Below are 24,193 nucleotides of genomic sequence, written 5' to 3' on the forward strand. Positions count from 1 at the left end.
TCTGGAACTGGATAGTGTGGATGATTGTACAACACTGTGAATATACTTAATGCTAGTGAACTGTACACCTAAAAATGGCTACAATGGTAAATTCTATCATGTGTATATTTTATTATGATAAACTATGTTTTAAAGATTATTTGAAAGGTAGAGTAAGAGAGATAGGGAGGGAGGGAGGGAGGGAAAATCTTCTATCCACTGGTTCACTCCCCAAATAGCCAAAATGGCCAGGGCTGGGCCAGGATGGAACCAGCATTCCGGTAAGGGATGCTACAGAGCTACAGAGAAAGGTCTTCCATCTGCTGGCTCACTTCCCAGATGGTCACAATGGCGGGGGCTGGGCCAGGCTGAAGTCAGGAGCTTCTTTCAGGTCTCCCATGTGTGTGGGAATGGCCCAAGCACTTGAGTCATCTTCCGCTGCTTTTCCCAGGCCATTAGCAGGGAGATGGATGGAAAGTGGAGCACCTGGGACTTGAGCCAATAATTATATGGGACGCCAGCATTACAGGTAATGACTTTACCAGCAATTCCAACACACTGGCCACACAGTCTTAATCCATTGCACCACTGGCGCCAGTGCTGTGGCATAGCAGGTAAAGCTGCTGCCTGCAGTGCCGGCATCCCATATGGGTGCTGGTTCGAGCCCTAGCTGCTCCACTTTCCATCCGGCTCCTTGCTATGGCCTGGGAAAGCAGAAGATGGCCCAAGTTCTTGGGCCCCTGCACCCGTGTGGGGACCTGAAAGAAGCTCTTGGCTCCTGGCTCCGGATCAGTGCAGCTCTGCCAGTTGTGGCCATCTGGGGAGTGAACCAGTGATGGAAGATCTCTCTCTGCCTAATTCTGACTTTCAAATAAATAAATATTAAAAAATAATCCACTGCATCACAATCTCAGTCCCTAAACAATTTTAAAAAATCCTTTGCTATTTCATTTTTGATGAGGCAAATGAATGCCCAGTCTGAAGAACATATTTCCCAGTCTCCCCGCAGTTAGGTATGGCTATAGAACTACATTTTGGATGAAGTGTTAAAGCACCATATATAAATTTCAAGAAATCTTTAAAGGAAAGGCTATAAGGAGGACACAATGCCTAGAACATAAAAATGTGTCTTGGACCATTAGGTGGAAATTATGCACAGGAGGATATGGGAGGGGTAAGATCTAAGGAGCCTTGTTCCCTCATGGTGCCACTCTACTATGCAGACTTCCTGCCTCTAATCTTTTCTAAGTCTGAAAGAGACTGACAGAGAGATCTTCCATCTGTTGGTTCACTCCCCAAATGCCCACAACAGCCAAGGCTAGGCAGGCTGAAGCCAGGAGCCCAAAATCCCATCTGGAATTTGCCATGTGGGTGGCAGGTGTCTAAGCACTTGTGCCATCAACTGCTGGCTTCTCAGTTGCATTAGCAGGAAGCTGGATTGGAACAAAGTGGCACTCCAAAATGGGCTTCAGGTGTCCCAAGCAGCAGTCTAACGCACTGCACCACAATTCTTGCCCCATCTATTTTCTTACATGAGAAAGAAATAGTTTTTTTCTAGTTCTTATAGTCCATTTCCCACTGAGCAACTACAGTGATTCTTTTTTTAAATTTTAACTCTGTCTCTTCTCTGGTTAGAATCCAAAATGTTTTCTGGTCTTAGAGTAAAATACAAAGTCTTTTTAAAATTTTTATTTTTTATTAAAGAAAACAGATTTCAAGTATTTCATAGATACAATTCTAAGAAGATAACCAAACTTTCCTCCCTCTATCCCCCCTTCCTTCTTTTTGTTCCTTTAATTTTTGTAATAACATACTTTCAATTTCTTTTATAATCACAGGCTTAATGAACCACTAACCATAATGTTCAACAAGTAAAAAGTAACAGGAATATAGACAAGGGTTATAAACAATAACTGAATCATAAGATGTCAGTTTCATTCTTAATATACATTCTTTTTTGTATTCTATACTAACTATCACATACCAGAGAGAATATATGATTTGTCTTTTGGGGACTGGCTTATTTGACTAAGCATCTTGGTCTCCAGTTATATCCATATTGTTGCAAAAGATAGCATTTCATTCTTTTTCATGGCTAAGTAGTATTCCATAGTGTATATATACCACATTTCCTTTTCCAGTCATCAGCCAATGGGCATCTGGGTTGATTCTATATCTTAGCTACTGTGAATTGAACTTCTATACACATGGGGGCACAGATAACTCTGTCATATGCTGATTTTTTTTTTTTCCATTTGGGTAAATTCCCAGGAGTGAGATGGCTGGGTGCTATGGTAGATCTATTTTCAGATTTCTGAGGAATCTCCACATTGTGTTCCATAACGGTTGTAATAGTTTACATTCCCATGAACAGTGAAATACAAAGTCTTCATGTCCTTCAAAGCAATTCATGATTTCATCTTATTCACTAACTCTCTCCCTGTTCCATCACATTGCAACCCCACTAGAGATCACTTTCTATTTCTTAAACAAAAGCAAGCATACTCCTACCTCAGGGTCTTTGTATTTACTGTTCCTCTCTTTAAATATTACCCCTTCAAATAACCCTAATTTAATTTATATTCCTGCTACATTTCTTAAAATGTCATAAGTACACCACATGAATACCTTAAGTAAAATACCACACATATCATTCTTTTGTATTACACTGCTTCTTCTGCTTTAATTTTCACCTATCACTTCACTGACATAATATTTATTTTATTTGTTTTCTTTCTCCTACCATTAAATCTTAAGTGCCATGAAGACAGGGGTTTGTGTAGTTTTTCACTGTATCACCAGTACTTAGAATAGTAACTAGAACAAAGACATTAATAAATAAATATTTGTTGAATATATGAGTAAGATATCTTTATACAGTTCATTCTAGTTCAATACAGATTACAGATTATTACAATATCAAGAATAAGAACAGATGTGGTCCCACAAACTGCCTGGCTAAAAGAGGAAGTCCTGCAGTTTATTGTATTCTCAAAGTTCACTGATACTATTTTTAAGCTACTTCATCACATACATCGCATACCTATATAACATAACATGTTCATAACACTGTAGGGAACTTGATAACACTAGTTAGGAAGCAGAGAAACAGTCAGGAGAAGACACAGAGACATCAGGCTAAGAGACTGGTCTCAAGTGGGAGCACACAGAGAACAGCAGGATCCTGGAGACTAGACAGAACCCCCAAGTGTTAGGCCTGATTGTGAAGGATCCCAGTGCATCAGGGAATAGTAATCCAGACTGAAATGGATTATAATTTGATTCCTCAGTTTCATCTGTTCCTTTTGAAAGTCTTCATTCATTCAACAAATACAAACTGAGCTCAAGGCAGTGGGATACATGGCAAGCAAACACAGACACATAACCTGCCTTCAACTTTTTAAGGGACAACCTTGCAGGTGGGAAATCACTATATCTTGTGATTGTAATTTCATTGTGCTTCAATTTTTCTAAATTTCTAAGGAAAGTATACTTTACTCAATTAAAAAGATTTCTGTAAAGATATAATGAGGTCAACTTCGATAAACTGAATTTCTTTGTTCTCAATGATTTATTTATTTATTTGAAAGACAGAGTTACAGAGATCTTCCATCGTTGGTTCACTTCCCAAATGGCCGCATCATCCTGGAGCCGGGCCAGGCTGAAGCCAGGAGACAGGAGCTTCATCTGTGTCTCCCACATGGGTGCAGGGATCCAAGGACTTGGGCCATCTTCTGCTGCTTTCTCAGGTGCATTAGCAGAGAGTTGGATCAGAGGTGGAGCAGCAGGGACTCAAATCGGTGCCCATATAGGATGCTGGTGCTGCAGGTAATGGTTTAACCTGCTGCGCCGTAGTGCCAGCCTCAATAAACTAAATTTCTAAGATGATAGGCTAAAATTAAATGTTTTTCTTATTTTAATAAGGAAACTGAATTAGGATAAAGTGAGATAAAATTAGGATAAAAGTTATATATCAATAAAAAAGAGAAACAATTTTAGGTGCTGGCAAGGATGTGGAGAAATTGGACCCCTCACACATCGCTGATGGGAATATAAAATGGTACAGCCACTTTGGAAAGTAGTAGTTCCTTAAAAAGTTAAATACAGAGTTATCACCCAATGAAAACATGTCTACACACACAAAAAAAAACTTACACAAAAATGTTCATAGCATCATTATTTACAATAGCCACAAAGTAGAAACAATTCAAACATCCAACTGGTGAGCAAATAAAATATGACATGTCCATACAATGGAATATTATTCAGCCATAAAATGAATCTTTATGCTACAACATGGGTGAACACTGAAAATATTAGGCTACATGAAAGAATCAATCACAAAAAGCATGTATTATATGACTGCATTTATATGAAATGTCAAGAATAGACCAATCTGCAGGGACAGTAAATAAAATACTAGTTGCTAGGGGCTGGAGGGAAGGAGAAATGGAAGACTGATAGCTAATGGGTACAGGGTTTCCTTTTGTTTTAGACCTGGATACTAGAGATAATTGCACAACTCTGTGAATATGTTATAAAACTTCTAAATCATTTACTTTCAAAGAGTGAATTCTATGGTAATATCTCAACTTTTCAAAATCCTCATGACTCCAATATGTGGTACCAACTGTCCAATACAAATTTAATAATCCTACCAACCCAGTAAAAGACACCATGGAAGAAGACATTTGTGCATGCTTCAACAGTGTCCTGAAAGGTAACATTAATAATATTTAACACTGACCAGCTACTCTACCTTACACTCATCACTTTCTTAAATCTTAACCACCACTCTGAGGTAATTCTAATTCCTATTCCTGTTTTACAGATAAGGAAACAGAGACTAGGTAATTTGTCCAAGTCGGTCACATAGTTAGGCGTCTAAGAGGTAGGCAATGAACTCAGATCTAACTCCAAGCTCTCAATCACCTCAAAGGGTAAAGACATATCCTGGGGCATTAGATGGTCTTTATAATATACTGATCATCTTAAATCTGATTTTAAAATCTTGTTTTCTTGGTACACTGGGTTTCTTAAACTTGCTGACTCAAGAAAAGCATGACAGTAAGCTTATGTCATAAAAGAGTACAGTCAGGGCAGGCATTTGGACATTTGGTTCAAGTCCTGGCTCTGCTCTCAGTTCTAGCTTCCTGCTAGTGTATGCTCTGGGAGGTAGCAGGTGCTACTTCTAGTAACTGGCTCTACCACGCACATGGGAGACTTGGACTGAGTCCTGGCTCCTGGTTTCAGCCTGGCTTGGGCTAGGCTGTTGAGGGCATTCAGGGAGCTCTTTCTGTCTGTCTCTCTTTCTCTCTCTGCTTCTCAAAAAGGGAGGGGGGGGGCGGTCAAGCAATACATTATTCCTATCATATTAGGAAATTACAGACTTTCACCCAGCAAGGGACAAGATTTTACTACTACATTGTCAATTATTTTGTATGCCAAAATACATAGTTTCGCTTTTAGTTAGCCCTAAACTTATATCAGAATCAATTTTTAAACAAGCTCTAAGTATTTTGACCAAGGCCTAGTTAGCTAAGGATCTGAGTTAAAAGTCTAGTCAAATATTGTAATAATTTGATACTAAGGATTATGGGAAAACAATTATCACAGACCTGTTCTATTCATACATTCCCACTTTTTGGGAGATCCAATCAATGTGAGGACCCTTGTGCAAAGCAGAAATTTTGTCCCATTCAATTATACCTTGAAATCATATGTAGTCCCAAAGTTGCAATGAGTTTCACATATTAGAATTAGAATTCCATAATTAGAGATAAACTGACTGGGACCAATCTAGGCTATTGTGAGCCCTTAAAAAGAGGTATGGGATTGGAAAAGTAAAATGAGGATCTACTGATGATGTATTTGCTAAGTATGGTATTAGCACTTCACATTTGCCAGCTCATTTAATATGTACAACTGCTTCACATCACATATCAGTTTTATCATCATTTAAAGGTGGAGAATCTCCAGAGACTAAGCAAATTTGCCCAAGATCAAACAGTTTATAAATTGGCAGAAATGAGATTCAAATTTAGATATCCTCTGCATTTTCTACCATACCTGACTCTTTCATGGACAGACATCTGTGAAGAGTCCCAAAAAAGACCTGTAATGACTTTGAGAAATTTAATACTAAAGACTACTTCAAAATCTAAAGGGCAGAATGTATCAGAGTTTCAATCAACTTGAGCCAATAGTCCATAAGCTTGCTGGTCCTGACTCCTGCAAATATTCAAAAAGTTGTTAAACTCCCCTCCTGAATTATGAAGACCTCAAACATCCCACCTACCCCATAACTTTTGTTGTTTAAATCAAACCACATACAGTGATCACTGAGTAACTCTGAAACATTTTAATAGAGTTCACTTAAACATATAAAACAGAGTTGAAGGGTCAAATCCCTCAATTGAATGAAAATTATCACACAAAAATTGAAAAAGATGCTGGAACCAAAAGCTTCCTGATAACAACATGTTTTTCATCTACTGATTACCTCTCTGCAGCACTAGCTATGTGAAAAACGTGCTCATCTTCATTCTGTAACCGTTCTTTTCTCCTCCTTTCAATGTCATGCCGTAGGTCATTTGGATCTATTATTTTGACCACAGTCTGAAGAATTTTGACAAAACACAAACACCATTCACATTACTGTTAGTTGCACAAAGACCATATATAATAAAAATCTTACTTAAAAGGCCTAAATAAATTATCTTGGACTCATCATCCTGCTAAAAATATTTTAGAACACAACTGACAATACAGTCAGGAAAGTTCTTAACATAGAATTAGGAATCCCTTCTGGGACAGTATTCCTAAGAAAAAACTATATACCTAAATATGAGCCTATTCAAAATATTATATTTAAGAAAAAAACCAGAAAAGCCTAAATGTAAAAAAAAAAACACAGAGGAAGGAAAAATGATTAAATAAATGATGGTAAACTTAACTCAAAAGAATAATGTTCAACCACTCAAATTATGGTAACAAATAGTATATGGAAGTCAATGTAGAAAAACATTTACTGAAAAAAGTTCATTAAAACTTTTAAAAATCCTCAATTATAAAATCAGATTTTACATAAAAAGAATATCATTATTGATTCAGAAAAAAAGGATATAAAAACAAAAAACATTAAAATGCAAGATGTAAGATTGAAGATTGTAAGAAAAAATGCTCAAACAATATTTTTAGTGGTTGAATTATAGGTGAGTTAAAAAAATTCCTCAAATTTCCTGTAAATTGATTATAGTATTTTGACGATTAGGAATTTTCTGAAAATATCATTTATTCAATAACTATCTCTCAAAGCTCAGTAACAATTATAAGCAATTCAAAAGTAAAAAAAAATACTTATATATTCTATCAGAAAAATATTTCGTCTCTCCTCTACAAAAACCCTGTACTTTCAATGAATAAATTAGCAGTTCTTTTACAACTTGGTATACTTCCTCTAAAACAAAAGCTAGTTTTCTCCCCAATTCCCAGTCAAGACTGTCTTCTAAATAGTAAAGAAAACAGAAGAGGTGTTGGGTAGGAACCACACACAACCTGTGGCCAGAAAGAAATTATGTATTATTTCCATTATTTTGCTAGTTCACACCCTAGACAATCTTTCCTACATTCTACAGTTAAAGGGGCCATATCAAATGAAACTTAGTTCCTCTGCATTCACTTTATATGAATACATTTCAAAATATATTCCACATGACTATTTCAGAAAAATAGGTATTGACTATACTTTCCACAAGCTTTACAGTGTGGAGTTTTGGACTGAATCTTAAATGCTATAATTTTCTATCAATTTTAAAAGCTGTTATCTCTACAGGTTGTCCTTCTTTGTAAATATTTTCATTTTTTCTCAGTATTCGCACTCCAATCTAATAATCAGAATCATCTGAAGAGCTTTTTAAATTTCAGATTTCTAGATCTCAATCCTTCTCATGTGCTTCCACCTCCTTTTTCAGTCCCAATCATCAATCCCCTTTCCCATTAGTATGGCAACAATAAGATAATCTTTTGTCAAAAATTGTATTCACTTACCTGTTCTGAGTCATATGCTGTAGTTTGTTTATTCTGAAGCTCAGCCAAAGATATATCAATTCTCCTAGAATAATAAAGTCATATATTATAAATAATTATATTACACACTGATACCCTGTTTTTACTACTCTAGAATGCAACTTCAAATACGCCTTATAGGTCCTGGAGAAAGGACCTATACTAGGTGGTTTTTCATCTATATATAAATGTCTAGGACATACATAAACTTTGAACATTACAGGGCAGTTTTTGTAGTTCCTAAATCACTAGTCTGTGTGGCCTCAAACTTTGCTCTGGTGATCCTAACACTGATCAGTCCAGCTCACGAGTCAGGATGCAGCACCTGCTTGGACAAATGCCTGCAGAAGATGACACATGTTTTCATCCAGCTACCCCCAGAACAGCCATTTGAGACCACATGAAGCAACCCATGATTTCAATAGCATGACAATTATATTTCATTCTTTGAATGATAATTTCTGTAGACAATTATTATAGACACAGCAGAATCAAAATTAGTCAAGTATGTATTTTCAAAGTTCTATACATATAAACAACACTTTTTCCCCCAGCTTTCTCCCAATTCATGTTTTTTTTTAGAAACCTTTTATTTAATGCATATAAATTTTATGAGTGCATCTTTAGAAATAGTGATTATTCCCACAATACCGGCCCTCCCACCCCCACTCCCTCCCCATTTCCTCCTCCCTCTCCCATTCCCAGTCCCATTCTCCATTAAGATTCATTTTTAACACACTCTATACTAAATAAATATTTCAACTATTTGCACACAAGCACACACTAAATATAAAAACTGTTTGAGAACAAGTTTTACAGTTGAATCTCATAGTACAATTCATTTAGGACAGAGGTCCTGCATGGGGAGTAAGTGCACAGTGACTCCTGCTGTTAATTTAACAATTAACACTATTATGTATGACATCAGTGATCACCTGACGCTCTTGTCATGAGCTGCCCGGGCTATGGAAGCCTTTTGAGATTGCAGTCTCTGTCAGTATTCAGGCAAAGCCAAAGGCAAAGTGGAAGTTCTCTCCTCCCTTCAGAGAGAAGTACATCCTTGTTTGATGGCCCCTTCTTTCCACTGGGGTCTCACTCACGGAGATCCTTCATGTAGGACATTTTTTTTTTTTTTTGCCACAGTGTCTTGGCTTTCCATGCCTGAAATGCTCTCACTGGCTTTTCAGCCAGATCAGAATGCCTTAAGACCTGATTCCGAGGTCAGAGTGCTATTTAAAGCAATTGTCATTCTTTGAGTCTGCTGTGTGGACTGCTTCCCATGTTGGAGCATTCTCTCCTTTTTATTTCTATCTATTCTTATTAGTGAACACTAGATCATATTTATATAATGCATTTAACACTTAGTTCGATCTATATGCTCACTTTAACACTTAATTTGGTCACTGTAACACTTGAGATGGCATTTTTACTACTCAGCTTAATGGGATTTGGGGTCCCATGCAAAGTTTTTAAACTGTACACTTAGAAGTAAGTCCATTGACATGTATGCAGAACTATAAAGCTTTACAGTTATAGACTTCCTCCTCCCTCTCTTATTCCCACCCTTATTTTTCCCCCCAAGATCTATTTTTCAATTGACTTTACATATATGATTAATTCTATGTTAGGTAAAGACTTAAACCAATGGTATTCAGAAAGAAAGAAAAAAGAAAAGAAAAATAGAACTGTTCCTCAACAATCACGACAAGGGCTGTTCAGGTCATTGCTTTTTAAAGTTACACAACACTTTTCAATAGTGTAAATGCAACCTATTCCATTAATGTGCACTGGCCCAGTACCTGCTTGGGTTAGTCCTGTTTTCATGTTATAAATATACTTAGAGTATACAGTAAGCCCAGCCGAGCAAGCTCAGAAAGCAACTCTATCCCATACCTGCTGCTAGGTTTATTCTCATGAGTTAAATGAGAATACAATAATCAATCATTACCTGTGAATTTCTGGATCCGAACTCAATTTAAGTTCATTTATATCTGCATCCTGTGTCTTTTGCAGTTTTGAGAAACGCTCATGCAGAGTAGTTTCAGATGATGGAAAATAATTTGCTAAAAAGGGAAACAAATAGTTTTATCTCAATGCAAAACTGATTCAACTTAAAAGATTATAAGCACAGGAAGAAGGGACTACGTTTTTCAAAATCCAATCTGTTTTCTCTTGAAAATATGTGGTACCTCAACTTATTTTTCAGACTAATTTACAGTGCTCAAGTGCTTTCTCAAGTTCAAGCAAAAGTAAAAAACACCTGATTAGGGAATCTAAGTATTTTCTTCCTATCTGACATGTCTGCTTATTTGTCCAAGGGAAAAGACAGTGGCTCTCTCAAAGTAAGAACCTTTCTTCTCCAAGATAAGAACTTACTGTATCTGGGAATTAAAGATGGCACAGAGCTTTACAGTTCAGTGACAATAAAAATTAACCCCAAAACCAACCCTGAAACATCAAAATAATCCTGAACAAATGCTAAATATTACATTTACATATTACAGAAGGCCCCTACTTCACTTTACATCACCTGAAGTTCATGAACACATTTTGAAATCAGCCACACAATAGGCTTTTAACAGGACAGAGAGAAAGAGAATACACAAGATCTATGAGGAGTCTACTTAGGCAATTCTTTTCCCTAATTCACTGCTCCTGTTTTGGAACAATCTCCTGGATTTTTCTATAATACCAGCTCTCTTTCTGTCAAGAATCACACTTCCTTTGGGTGAGAGGGCCTGGAGTTGAGAGAGTGAACTCTTTCAGACAAACTGCATGCTTTAAAGAAAATATATGCCTCAGTTTGAGGGATGCAGAGAAAATAATTCAGTTTCAAAGTATGTTTTATGATGGTAGAAAAGATTAGTGCCAATATCTTAGTAGGAAGTACAAAATAAAAATTTTGAAAATTTTTAAGGCCTCCAGCTTATGATACCCATAACTGCCTTATGTATGCAGCATCACTGGGGAAAGCTGTCTGCATCATTGAATTTTCTAATTAATGGAAACTTGCCAGAGCAAAAACAAAACATTCACAATTTAATGAAAATCTTTCAAGTATTTATTATGTAACTCTGATGTCATAAAGTCTGTCAAGGCAAATTGGAATCTCTCATTGATCACTTAGCAACATCCTTACAGCCCAAAGTTGCAGGAATGCCCTCAGGGGCTTTAAGAATATCACAAAATGACCTAGATTTCTGGATTTCTTGAGTTAACATCTGTTTTCTCTCTTTTCCCTATAAGGCTATTAGTTATTGTTTCTCACTGCTCTTGGAATGCCTGTCTTCTGCAGCAGCCAGTCTTTTTCTAAATTTGTAATTCCTAATCTACTAACAGTTGAAGTACTAGGTTATTGAAACTACACATAAAGAACAATAAGTTTTAATCAATGAATCAATGCCTGATACACTCTCCAAAAGATTTCCTAATTCACAATCTAACTTATACTAAAATACTATTGAACTATATTCATTATAGTTTACTATTTTACTATTAAACTGTATCTCAGGTATTTACCTATATCTTGCGAAAAGTCAGAACATTATTTTTGTGTTATCCCTAATGTATGTGCAAAATATACCAACCTTTAACTTGATGAATTATTGTTATGATTTCCTGAGCAAATTCTCCTGTAGGTTTGTTCTGAGTATTCTGAGTTGAGTCAAGATGTTCAAACACTGGATGAAAGTTCTCACTTTTCCTGCCAACGGCAACCAAATCATGTGACATCTGTCTCTCTGTGGAATAGCTAGAAGCAACCCTAGAATAATTTGCAAATGTTTAACTAAATTGGAAACTCTTTTGCTGAGGAAATAACTTATTAAAGTTAAGATAGCTATAAAACTATGTTTATCTTTTATTATAATTAAGACGCTAAATTATATGCTATAAAGCATGTACAATAACAAGGAAGAGAAAATAGCTATAGATATACACTTCTGAGTTCTTTTCAAATCAGAGGTTATTAAATATTTGCTACTCAAACAAAAAATCCTCAAAATTCTAAGTGAAACAATTTTTACTTCAAATACAAGGCATTAAAGACACTTAATATGCAAAATAATCTGAGATCATTTCCTACTCCTGAATGGCCGAAACATTGTAATCCAGCAAGATTACATCTTGAAATACCACTACACTTTAAAAGCTGCTATCAAACACAAGAATCTCTGACTTCATAAAAATCCTTATACTTCAGTATCAGCAATGAAAAGCTTAGAACAGCATCCTGAAAGCAAATTCTGTTAACAGATTAACCATGAAGTCTCACTAAACTCTCAGAAAAGTCTTAGTTATCAGCAAAGTTACTGCCATTAACACCAATTACAGTGTTCACCTTAAATGTATCCTTAAAGAAATGCTACCATTTATTATACAGCCCCAGCTATCTTACTATTTAAATGCCTTCTGAATCTTCATGATTTCTGTTAAGAGCGCTCCTCACCTCTAGGTACTATTATAAAGTGATGATTATGACATTTAGCTAACAATTATTGAGAGATTACCATATGCCAAACATGGTAGCTTAGACTTTAGCAACATTATCTCATTTAATTTTTATACTAGCCCTATGGGAATGAGACCATGACAGTAAGACAATGATATATATATTGGGTGTTTTATTTTACAGTGAAGAGGTTGAACACTCAATTGAACATCAGTCTTCATGTATCATAATGAAAAATAGTACCTTATTCCAAGATGCTACTCTTGCTTAAAACTACCCTTATATTCTCCATTTGGAGGCAATTTAAGTGTCACAGGAGAAAATGCCTTATTTTATATTTATATCTTATTTTTACCCAAAGGGCAGTAATCAGCTTGCACCTATCTTATTCTTCTGGACTTAATTCTAAATGCTCATCCCCAAAATCAAGTTCATTGTCCAAAAAACTGAGATTACAATGCTGGGGTTCTTTATGAGCATGCTACAGGCTCTGAAGATAAATTCAGAAGAGAACTTTTAAGTATTTTTAAATACTAGCAGAACCAATGGAATAAATAATATCTTGATCATATAACATTACTAATCAGATAGATATGTTTGGGGATGTGGGTACAAGTGTACACATATTTATTTATTTTACTTAGCTAAATATCTGAAATTGTTCTAGAGTTATAAGGGGCTTATAGATATTCTTTATCTGAAATGTTCAATGCTTCTAAATACTGGTCTTAATAACTTATCAGAGGAAAGGATTTCATCTGATTTTTCATGCTACCTGCTCTCAGACGAGCAGCATTGGAGAAAATTTCCTGCTGAGACACCAAGACAGGAAAGTGATATGTAGCAGGTTGATGTCACTGCTACAGTTTCCTTGATTCATTAAAAGGTACATTTCCCTTTTCCTCCTAATTTTCTCTAAGCGTCCTACTGTATATGATGACTAGCTAAGAGACATTCACTGCCAAACTCTAGAACAGCCCATACCAATCTCCACTAACAAGGAATCACAAATGCTCTCTGCTTAAAGGGACTTAATGTTACAAAAGCCCGCTCCATGCTCCAAAAATGTATAGCTTAAAACAATTTTTATAGGAGAAAGATAAGCTATTTAAATAGAACTATAAAAGTGGGCCAACCACAAGGGGACATCAGTTATTAGGCTATTTTTTACAGCCTCAGTTTTTTCCAAAGAGGAAACCAGTTGATAAAGTTTTCAGTTTTTCCACTGGGTAATGGATAGAATTCTAATTTATGGGGCCAGTGCCGTGGCACACTGGGTTAATCCTCCGCCTGCAGTGCTGGCACAACATATGGGTTCCAGGTTCTAGTCCCGGTTGCTCATCTTCCAGTCCAGCTCCTCTTGTGGCCCAGGAAGGCAGTGGAGGATGGCCCAAGTGCTTGGGCGCCTGCACCCGCGTGGCAGACCACGAAGAAGCACCTGGCTCCTGGCTTTGGTAGCTCCAGCTGTAGCAGCCATTTAGCGGGTGAACCAACGGAAGAAAGACTTTTCTCTCTGCCTCTCTCTCACTGTCTAACTCTAGCTGTCAAATAAATTAAAAAAAAAGAACTGTAATTTATTACAAATGAATTACTGGCACAGCTCCTATCTCCACTCCAGGTGCAAACCTCAATCCACAGGAGTACTGTGGTATACTATAAAGCTATATTTAATGCCTGAAAATTTAGCATTTAAATGTATCAGTTAAAATTTATCCTAAAATTCCCCCAGTATAAATTTTTATTAAAATGTGTTAAAGTTACAATTTTTAGAAACTGCACATTAAAATAGTGTAAATGGAAATTTTAATTTTAAATACTATGATACGTTTGCTACAAGAAAACCCTTCTTTAGAGCTGAAAATGCAAAAAGTACTAAGTATTTGCATTTTAAAATTTAATCATTTCTTGGTTTACATTTTCCATCTCAATATTTCCTATGCCATGTATTAACAAGTTAATAATTTCACATCAAAAGCAAGCAGTTAGGCTGAAAAGACCAAATATCATTTGAAACACATTTTTGACAGTTTTTAAAACTGAAATTCAGCCAAAAACTTATATTCTAACAATACATTAGGTACTGGTCTCACTAAATCTTCTAAGTTCTGTTGTTCCTTCTCCTTATTGTCCCTGTTTTTCTCTGTTTAAAAATACTTTTGCTGATGTTCTTCCTTGTGTGTCATAAAAATAACTTACAAAAATAAAAAGCTACATTAAACCTTAATTTCCTATTGTGTACATTAGTACTCATTAAAAAAAAACTGCATGGCAAAACAATAACCACAACCAAAATCAACAGGGTACTTTTCCTTCTGGAAGCCTGTAATATATAACCAAATCTAAATGGCACATACAGAGTTTCCTTTCTGTTTTTTTCCATTTTGCACAGCATCCTACAATTTATAAAGCACTTTCCCAATAATATTACTTGCTCCGGTCTTCCTAAGAATACATTTAGAACTTTTGGAGTGAATGAATGAGATTCAGCATCTCATTACTTTTTTTCACAGAAGTTCCCTGACAGACTTGCCAGCCCCAACACCCACACAGTCCCACTCAAAAAGACAAACCTCTGGCTAGAATGAGCTGCCTGCCCTCTCCTAGCCACCAATTCACATCCATTTCAGGCTGGCAGGCACAGCATTCTTACTCTCCCAGTCTCAATTCCCTCTATTCCTTTTCCCTGACTGCTCAGAACCAAACAGCTCAAAGTTCCTCGCTATATCTTTGTGCCATTAACCTGTAGAGATGAAACATCTTCCACCTCACCTTCACGTGTCTAAAAACACCAGCCTTCATGGCCTAGCTCACATGAAGTCTTCCCTCAATCTCCCAAGTTGGTGTCTCCCATCCTGCTGCGTCACACATCATCTCTGCATCACTCACTACACCATGGTATTACCAATGTCACCCTATTTGTCTATAAAACCAGTGGGGAAGATACCTGCTCTTACACAGCTCTACAGCTCTAGGATAGCCTAACAGGCTTTCTTACATGAGGTAGGCCTTTAAAAAATACTCACTAAATGAATAAATGATGAACGGAAAATTACTTGATCAATTTGGAATGAGTACTTCAGCTAAGTACTTGCATTTGTAAATTTAATCATTTCTTGGTTTACATTTACCATCCAATATTTCCTATGTCATGTATTAATAAGTTGTTAATTTCAGGAAATACCCAAAAGCAAGCAGTTAGGCTGAAAAGACCAAGTGTCATCTGAAACGCATTTTTCACAATTTTAAAAACTGAAATTCCCAATTACAGATGATAGCCTTCAATGTTTTAATTGAAGCTAATTTAATTTTATTTTCTTAGCTTTCTTTTTTTTGAAAAGATTGACTTATTTATTTGAAAGAGTTACAGAGAAGGACAGACAGAGAAGATCTTCCATCTGCTGGTTCACTCCCAAGACTGTCTCAATGGAGAGGACTGGGCCAGGTCAAAGCCAGGAGCCAATAGTTTCATCCAGGTCTCCCATTGGGGTGGCAGGGGCCCAAGCACTTGGGCCATCTTCCACTGCTTTTCCCAGACCATTAGCAGAGAGCTGGCTTGGAAGTGGAACAGCTGAGACATGAATTGGTGCCCATACAGAATGCTGCTGTCACAGGTGGTGGTTTAACTGGCTGTACCATAATGCTGACCTCAGTATTTTCCGCTTTCTTGGCTTAATTTATATTCAAAATTTTTTACTTAAGACCAATTTGAGTTTAAAATATCTAATTTTTAGTAATACAAAATCAGTCGGCACTGCGGCTCACTTGGCTAATCCTCCACCTGTGGCTCCAGTACCCCTCGTTCTAGTCCTGGTTGGGGCGCTGGGTTCTAGTCCCGGTTGCTCCTCTTCCAGGCCAGCTCTCTGCTGTGGTCCAAGAAGGCAGTGCAGGATGGCCCAAGTGTTTGGGCCCTGCACCCGCATGGGAGACCAGGTGGAAGCACCTGGCTCCTGGCTTCGGATAGGCGCAGTGTGCTGGCCGTAGCGGCCATTTGAGGAGCGAACCAACGGAAGGAAGACCTTTCTCTCTGTCTCTCTCTCTCACTGTCTAACTCTGCCTGTCAAAAAAAAAAATGATAGACAAAATGACCACTAATATCAATAAAGTACTGGTTTTTTTAAAAAAAAATACAAAATCTCAAATATAAACAAAAGTCAAAGAATCAATCATATGATGACTCTCCATGTGCCTGTCAACTAGTTTCAACAGATATAAACACATGGTCAAAGGAAACAGACGCTTAAAGCAGGTTAGTTCAAGCCCATAGTGAGTCACTAGAATAGTCTTTATTAAAAATAGAAGTATTAACCATGCAGTGAACATTCACGTGTCTGTATACTGCTGTTCTAAATACAAACTAGAATCTAGAGAAATAACTGGGTGATAATCTTATGTTTTCAATTATACTGATAAAGAATACCAATATCTGACCAAACCTAAAAAAGTGAATACATAAAAGAAACCATCTTAGTCTTTTCAAAAAAAGTAGATAAACTTTACATTTTAATCAGCAAATAAACCTCTATCTGCACTGCATGATTATTTTAACATTTTCTAGCAGAAAAACTCCAATTTCTGTTAATGATTGAAAACAAAGTTCTATTGAGATCATTAACCACCTTTGTTTTATGGTTACTTCATTAGCACACACATAATTAGACCCAATCCACAGAACTCTTCCACAACTCAATCATCAAGAAATAATTATAATCAGAGAGGAAGACTTTGTTGACTATCATGTCTTATCGTACTGAAAAGACATATCTATTTGGTCAGTTATTTATTCCTCAGGTCTTGGAAGAGAGGGGATTTGCAGTGAAGGCTCTTTATAAGCTAGCCTGCAGGTCCCGATCTGTATGCTACCAAGTGTTGCCAGGCCCCACCAACAGTTCATCAAAGTTCACAAAATCAGAAATTCAAAACAATAGATGCAACGGCTTCAACTTTGATAAAGCTCAAGCTTCCACTTCTCATATCACATTATAACATCAACTCTACAGTATCCCTAATGAAGTCTACTCAAAATGAATTCCTCAAAATTGCTACTTCAGCATTCTTTCCAAGTACTACAGGCAATTCATTAATTCTCTTTTAAGTATAAAACACTGCTGCATTATTAAGGACAAGAGATAATTACTTTTATTAAAAAGTTTTAAGATTTTTCTGCATTTGATTGAATGTAATTTTACCTCAAAAGAAAAAGGAGAGGGACTGGCACTGTGGTGTAGAAGGTTAAGCCTCCACCTGCAGCACCAGCATCCCATATGGGCAACGGTTTGAGGCCTGGCTTCTCTGCTTCCAATCCAGCTCTCTGCTGTGGCCTGGGAAGGCAACAGAGGATGGCCCAAGTGCTTGGGCCCCTACACTCATGTGGGAGACCTGGAGGAGGCTCTCAGCTCCCGGCTTTAGATCAGCCCGGCTCTGACCGTTGTGACCATTTGGGGAGTGAACCAGCAGATGCAAGATCTCTCTCTCTCTCTCTGCATCTCTATAACTGTGCCTTTCAAATAAACAAATCCTTAAAAAAAAAAAAAGGAAAACTGCAAACAAAAACTTAAGGGGAACATGCTATTTCCAACTTACTTGGATATGTATCAAAAAAAATAAGATAGAACAATATATGAAGAGATGGAGAGATATGTGACTATGAAAGAGGACTGTTAACTGCAGACTCAAGGTAGTAGTTACATAGTTGTTGACTGCACAATTTTTTTCTTTTTTCTGTATTTTTAAAAAAGATTTATTTATTTATTTGAAATAAGAGAGAAGGAGAGGCAGAGAGAGAGAGAGAGAGAGAGAGGTCTTCCATCTGCTGGTTCACTCCCCAAATGGCCACAACAGCTAGAGCTGAACTGATCTGAAGCCAGGGGCCAGGAGCCTCCTGCAGTCTCCCACACGAGTGCAAGGGCCCAAGAACTTGGGCCATCTTCTACTGCTTTCCCAGGCCATACTAGAGAGCTGGATCTGCAGTGAAGCAGCCAGGATTCGGACCGGCGCCTATATGGGATGCCGGCACTGCAGGCGGTGGCTTTATCTGTTACGCCATAGCGCTGGCCCCCATTTCTGTATGCTTGAACATTTTCACAACACAAGGTTAGAAAAAAGCTTTAAGGTAACATTCTTAAAACTTGATGCTTACTGTAATCTTTGAGATCTTAAATTAAGAACTAGGAGATATAATATTACCAAATTATTTAGACACACATCAAAAAGATATAAAATTATCAATGTGATATTATGACAGCCACACATAAATACATACATACTTAGAAGGGGCTGGCATTGTGGCATAGCAGGTTAAGCCACCACTTGCAATGCCGGCATCCCATATGGGCTCCATGTCCTGCCTGCTCCACTTCTGATCCAGCTCCCTGTTCATGTACCTGAAAAAGTACTTGGGCCACTGCCACCCATGTGGGAGAACCAGAAGAATCTCCTGGCTCCTGGCTTCAGCATGGCCCAGCCTCAGCCATTGCAGCCATTTGGGGAGTGAACCAGTAGATGAAAGATCTCTCCCTCTCTCTGTGAATTTATATATACATATAAAAATAAAAAAAGCAACTGTAATGAAAAGCAAAAGCCTAATAAAATTGCCTTAGTGTCGCAGGATTTGGGGTGATTTCTCTCCCTGTATTTGTCTTTTTGTAATATAATCATACTTATAAATGTTTTCTGTGTGCATATAAATATACCATGTATATTTAAAACTATTTTCTGTAAGTGCAATGAATGTGAGGAAAATATGAGAGAGGGGGACTGTTATGCCTAACTTTTAAGAAAAGGAACAAAAAATATTTTGTTTAACAACAACAACAAAAAAAAAGGACCCTGGGTTTACCCCCCTCTCCCCTTCCCCTTCTACACTTTGGATTTTGTTTTCTCTTGTTTTTGATTCAAATACAAGGAAGAGTCAATTATGAATGTAAATGCATCAAATCAACATGGTCCACCACTTTTTCATTCACATTCTAGTAGCATACTAAGGTAGTGAACAGATTTAGCTGACAAAGCCAACTGTAATGTCTTATTTTCAGAATCCATAATTGGAGGTAATATTCATAATGGAACAAAGCATGCATGCTTGCTTTAGGAGAATGTAACCTATTACAAAGTATTCTGTTTTTTAAAGAATCATTAAGAGCTAAAGCAAATGTCTTATTACAGGCATTTTCCTAGATTGTAGCTTAATTTCCTCTACATGGGAGAATCCAGTTGATAAAGTCATAGTTATTTTGAGCTGGCAGCAGGAACCATATTAAAGTCACTCCCTTGTTCAGTGGATTGCAGCAATTCTGACTTGGACAATTCACCTCATCTCTCAGGGCCTCACTTTCCATCTCTATAAAATCAGAGCCTGCTAAGGTCCCTTTCAGCTCAAAAATTTTCTTGAATTTCAGGTAACAAGGAATAAAAGCTCTGAGAAACTAATCAAGGAATAAGTCTCCTTGAACTCCATCTAGCCAATCCACAGATAAGGAAAATCTGGCAGTATAAAAGCACATGAGTTTAGGAAGAACAACTGCATGGAATGCTTTGCATCCAAGAAGCATCTGGAGACAGGATGTAGAAACATACAGAATTTACCCTCATTATCATAGGGCCTTTTGAGAAAAATCCAGGTGATTCCCCACCCCTGTGGACTCTAACACACCAAAAATTCCATTTTTGTAACTGCAAATTAAGGTGGAAGAAACATTAAATATCATATAGAAAAAACAAAGATAATACCTGAATTTATCTACTGTTTTCTTCACAGCTACTTTAACTGTAAGTGAATTCTTCCTAAGATTGACAAATAAAGGTTTCACATCAGCAAGTTTCTGACTTTTATCAGGCTGGTTACTGGAAAAGTTGCTCTCTCTTCTGCAATCCCCTTCTGTCTTTCTTTTTCCCTTCCATTTATCATTACAGGGCCTCAAACCAACCTCATTTTTATTTGAGCGAGAACAGGCGATGCAGTCTTCCTTAGCTGGTTTAAAAGGTTCTCTGCCTTGCCCACCTTCAGTCTCTCTCCCTCTTCCAGCACTAAAACAATCTGATTCTCTATTTACAGTGCCTTTTTGAAAACTATGTTTTCTATCTTCCCTCAAGTACCTCTGAGTTCTCCCATCAGTAAAATTCTGGTCTCCACCTGACGGCTTCTGATGTTTGTGGCGATAGTCATAGGACACTTTGGCTGCTGAACTAGTCCCTGGGTATTCCCTTTCAGTGTATCGATGAGTTTGGGCACCGATGTCCCACTGATCTTTCTCTTCTTGGTAAGGTGAAAGAGGATGTTCGGGCTTCCACTTTGGGTTCCTGGCAGGTGCTCTGTTTTCATACCACTCCACATCTTTAAGTCTTTTGAACATGTGTCCATAGCTGTTGAAATCATGATCTTCAGGATACCTGTGATAACACAAAGCAGTTTATACCTGCACTAAAGAGAAGAAAGTAAGAAGCTATATGTATAGAATTTTGGGCAGCATGTTAATTAATAATCCCTCAAGCCAATTCATAGAGGTAAAGGGTAGTTAAAAAGGAAAATATCTTTTAAAAAATTTCTAGTCATTAGCATGATTAAATATAAAATGAAATATTTCACTAGTAGAGCACAACTAAATTATAATGCTTTTCTATCTATTTAGACAAAAGCTTTTCAAGGTGATCATCTTCAACCTTAAAGAGACTTTTACTGGAGGCTTTACACCAAATTACCCAGGTTTAATGTTTTCTTATACCTCTTCTGAAAAGAGCTCCTTGTGTCAAAGTCTTCAAAGCCTCTTCGAGGTGACTGGGAATAGTTTTCTTCTTGTATTCTCTGATACCTCAACTCATCTTCATGCCACTTTCCTTCAAATCTAAAAGAATCTGCCATTGACCTCTGGGGTGGTTTCCCTACTCTCTCAATTCCTCTAACTCTGTAGTCATCAGGCATATACCTTCCTTGCACTTCCTGCGGATAAAAATTCCTTTCATACTCGTTGTAGGGTACACACTCTGAATACGGGGGCGTGTACTGAGATCTTCTGTCATTGCTCCCTCTTCCAGGTGAATACACTCGGTGAGGCTTTTGTGTGTAACAATTCTCTAAAAAGTTTCTTCTTATGTTTGGGGAAGGTGACCTATGTTCGTAAAATCTGTAATGTATATTTCCACGAGGGGAAATTCTTGGTTTACATTGCTCATGTTTCTCACTGTCCATTCTCCATTCGGTGAGTCTTTTTGGATCCTTCCTATATTCACAGCCATAATGCCCATGAGAATACTTCTGCTTGTATTGTTCAGAATCTCTGGGTATTGGTGATAAAGACCTATGTAAATGAACACAGAAAAGTTCATTTAAAGACAATAAACTGAGTTTGTCTTACTATTACCTACTCAAAACATTTGCTTTTCCTAAAATTCCACTGCATTTCCTACTCAAACTGAATTCATCAATTTGCTGTGTCTACATTGTGAATTCACACTTAGAGATCTGAGTACAGTACTGCCTAATTCAACAAGCAAATTCTTTCCATTTGAACTAGTGTATTCCAAGTGTGTATCTTGCCCCTCCTACTGAGGCAAGACCAGCTTAGGTAAACAGCAGTATCTATTTTGGAAGACTGATGACAGCAAAGTCCTGGCAAGAGGAGATAATGCATTAACTTCAAAGGGCCAGTCAGCAAAACCTTATATTGGGTTCAACAATGAGGTAAGAAATAAGCAGAATGGGTAGATTCACACAAATAAATGTGTAGGGAAATATCTAAAAAACTGAATATGCCCTCTGAAATAAATTATATTTTGACTTACTGATGCTACAACCCAAACTCAGACTCAAGACTGATCCCATACTGTTTCCAACTGATTATCTAGTCTCTCTGTGAAGGCTACATTAAGAAGTCAAAAACAGGGGCCCACGCTGTTGTCTAGCAGGTGAGGCCACCACCTGCAGTGCCGGGATTCCATATGGGCACTGGTTTGAGGTCCAGCTGCTCCACTTCCGATCCAGCAGCTCTCTACTACGGCCTGGGAAAACAGTAAAAGATGGTCCCAAGTCCTTGGGCCCCTGCACCCATGTGGGAGACCTGGAGGAAGCTCCTGGCTCCTGGCTTCAGATCAGCTCTGCTCCAGCTGTTGTGGCCATTTGGGGAGTGAGTCAATGGATGGAAGATCTCTCTCTCTCTCTCTCTCTGCCTCTGCCTCTCTGTAACTCTGCCTTTCAAATAAATAAATAGATCTTTAAAAACAAACAAACAAACAAAAGGATTTCAAAAATACACACGTCCATTTAACAGGGAAAAGGAAAGGAGAGAAGAGGCTCTTAAGATCTGAATCGCATGATTAGTTCTTCCATGAATATTTCTTTTTTTATTTATTTGACAGGTAGAGTTTATAGACAGTGAGAGAAAGAGAGAGAAAGGTCTTCCTTCCGTTGGCTCACTCTCCAAATGGCCGCAACAGCCAGAGCTATGCCAATCCGAAGCCAGGAGCCAGGAGCCAGGAGTTTCTTCCTGGTCTCCCATGCAGGTGCAAGGGCCCAAGCAGCTGGGCCATCCTCCACTGCTATCCCAGGCCACAGCAGAGAGCTGGACTGGAAGAGGAGCAGCCGGGACTAGAACCAGGAGCCCATATGGGATGTCGGCGCTGCAGGTGGAGGATTAACCTAGTGTGCCACAGCACCGGCCCCCATAAATACTTCTGTTAGGTAGGAAGTCAGATATGAGCTTATGTGTGTGTGACAAAGGCCTAAAGAGTAGACATTTAGGTCCAGCATCTGCATCTCAAAGTCATCCTGATAACGTTTCAGGGGCAGCCCAGTATTTGCATCCTGCCCTGCTCCTTCTACCCAATAACCTGCCAGGTGGGGGTCCTTGCGCCTTCTGCCTGATATCTGCATTTCAAATATCCTGCTCCAGATCCTGATCCTCCAGGGGGTCTTGCTCACCCTTCCTCTAACCCAGGGCAGGGCCAGCCAGGCTTCCTCCTGTCTGATAACTTCAGGGGGAAAACTCAGATAGTTTTTAGTATTTACATCCAAGAAGTCCTTTGTTCCAAGAGGAGCAGATGTGGGAAGGCAAGACACATCCCCTTAAAAACCACCGGCCCCAACCAGACTACACGCTCAGCTCAGTCTTCTGCCTTTATGCTGAGCCGCCCGCATGGCCTGGCCAGGTGTACTCTCCATGTAACCCCACGCTCCCCCAGCCTGAGCGACTGGGCACTCTCTCTCAGGTTCTGTCTGGAGAGGCGCCCATCCGTTCTTACAGATGTCTCTTCCCTAGTAAACCTTGCTATTTTACTTTCTACTACTCTCTGTCTCACGCCTGATTTCTTTCTTGCGCAAAGACAAGAACCCTAGCATTCACTGGTAACACTTCTAATGCAGGTAAGTTGCTTTTCTTTCCCAGGCCTGTTCCCTTGAATATAGATGGGAAGCTATGTTGTTAAAACATAACTTTCAGCAGGTGCTGCGGTTCATTTGGCTAATCCTCCGCCTGCAGCGCCAGCACCCCAGGTTCTAGTCCCAGTTGCTCCTCTTCCAGTCCAGCTCTCTGCTCTGGCCCAAGAAGGCAGTGAAGGATGGCCCAAGTGCTTGGGCCCTGTACCCACATGGGAGACCAGGAGGAAGCACCTGGTTCCTGGCTTCAGATCGGCGCAGCACGCCGGCCGTATCAGCCATTTGGGGGGTGAACCAATGGAAAGAAGACCTTTCTCTCTGTCTCTCTCTCTCAC

General features: G+C 38.3%; 1 protein-coding gene across 18 annotated transcripts in view; it reads right to left on the reverse strand.

The window, feature by feature from the left end:
* The window catches only part of BCLAF3 (BCLAF1 and THRAP3 family member 3), a 92,201-nt gene that overhangs the window by 43,209 nt on the left and 24,799 nt on the right, over positions 1–24,193 (reverse strand). For 7 of the 18 annotated variants that reach the window (XM_008272424.4, XM_017349959.3, XM_008272419.4 and 4 more), the window contains 6 exons: positions 21,214–21,786; positions 20,222–20,881; positions 11,634–11,809; positions 9,995–10,109; positions 8,029–8,092; positions 6,482–6,597 (listed from right to left, as the gene is read on the reverse strand). In XM_008272424.4, the coding sequence (XP_008270646.1) occupies positions 6,482–6,597; positions 8,029–8,092; positions 9,995–10,109; positions 11,634–11,809; positions 20,222–20,881; positions 21,214–21,786 (1,704 nt within the window). The remainder of the gene's footprint in view (positions 1–6,481; positions 6,598–8,028; positions 8,093–9,994; positions 10,110–11,633; positions 11,810–20,221; positions 20,882–21,213; positions 21,787–24,193) is intronic. The other 11 variants (XM_008272426.4, XM_070067176.1, XM_070067174.1 and 8 more) reach the window with 5 other exon arrangements.

This window comes from Oryctolagus cuniculus, chromosome X (genome assembly GCF_964237555.1).
Source record: "Oryctolagus cuniculus chromosome X, mOryCun1.1, whole genome shotgun sequence".
NCBI lineage: Eukaryota > Metazoa > Chordata > Mammalia > Lagomorpha > Leporidae > Oryctolagus > Oryctolagus cuniculus.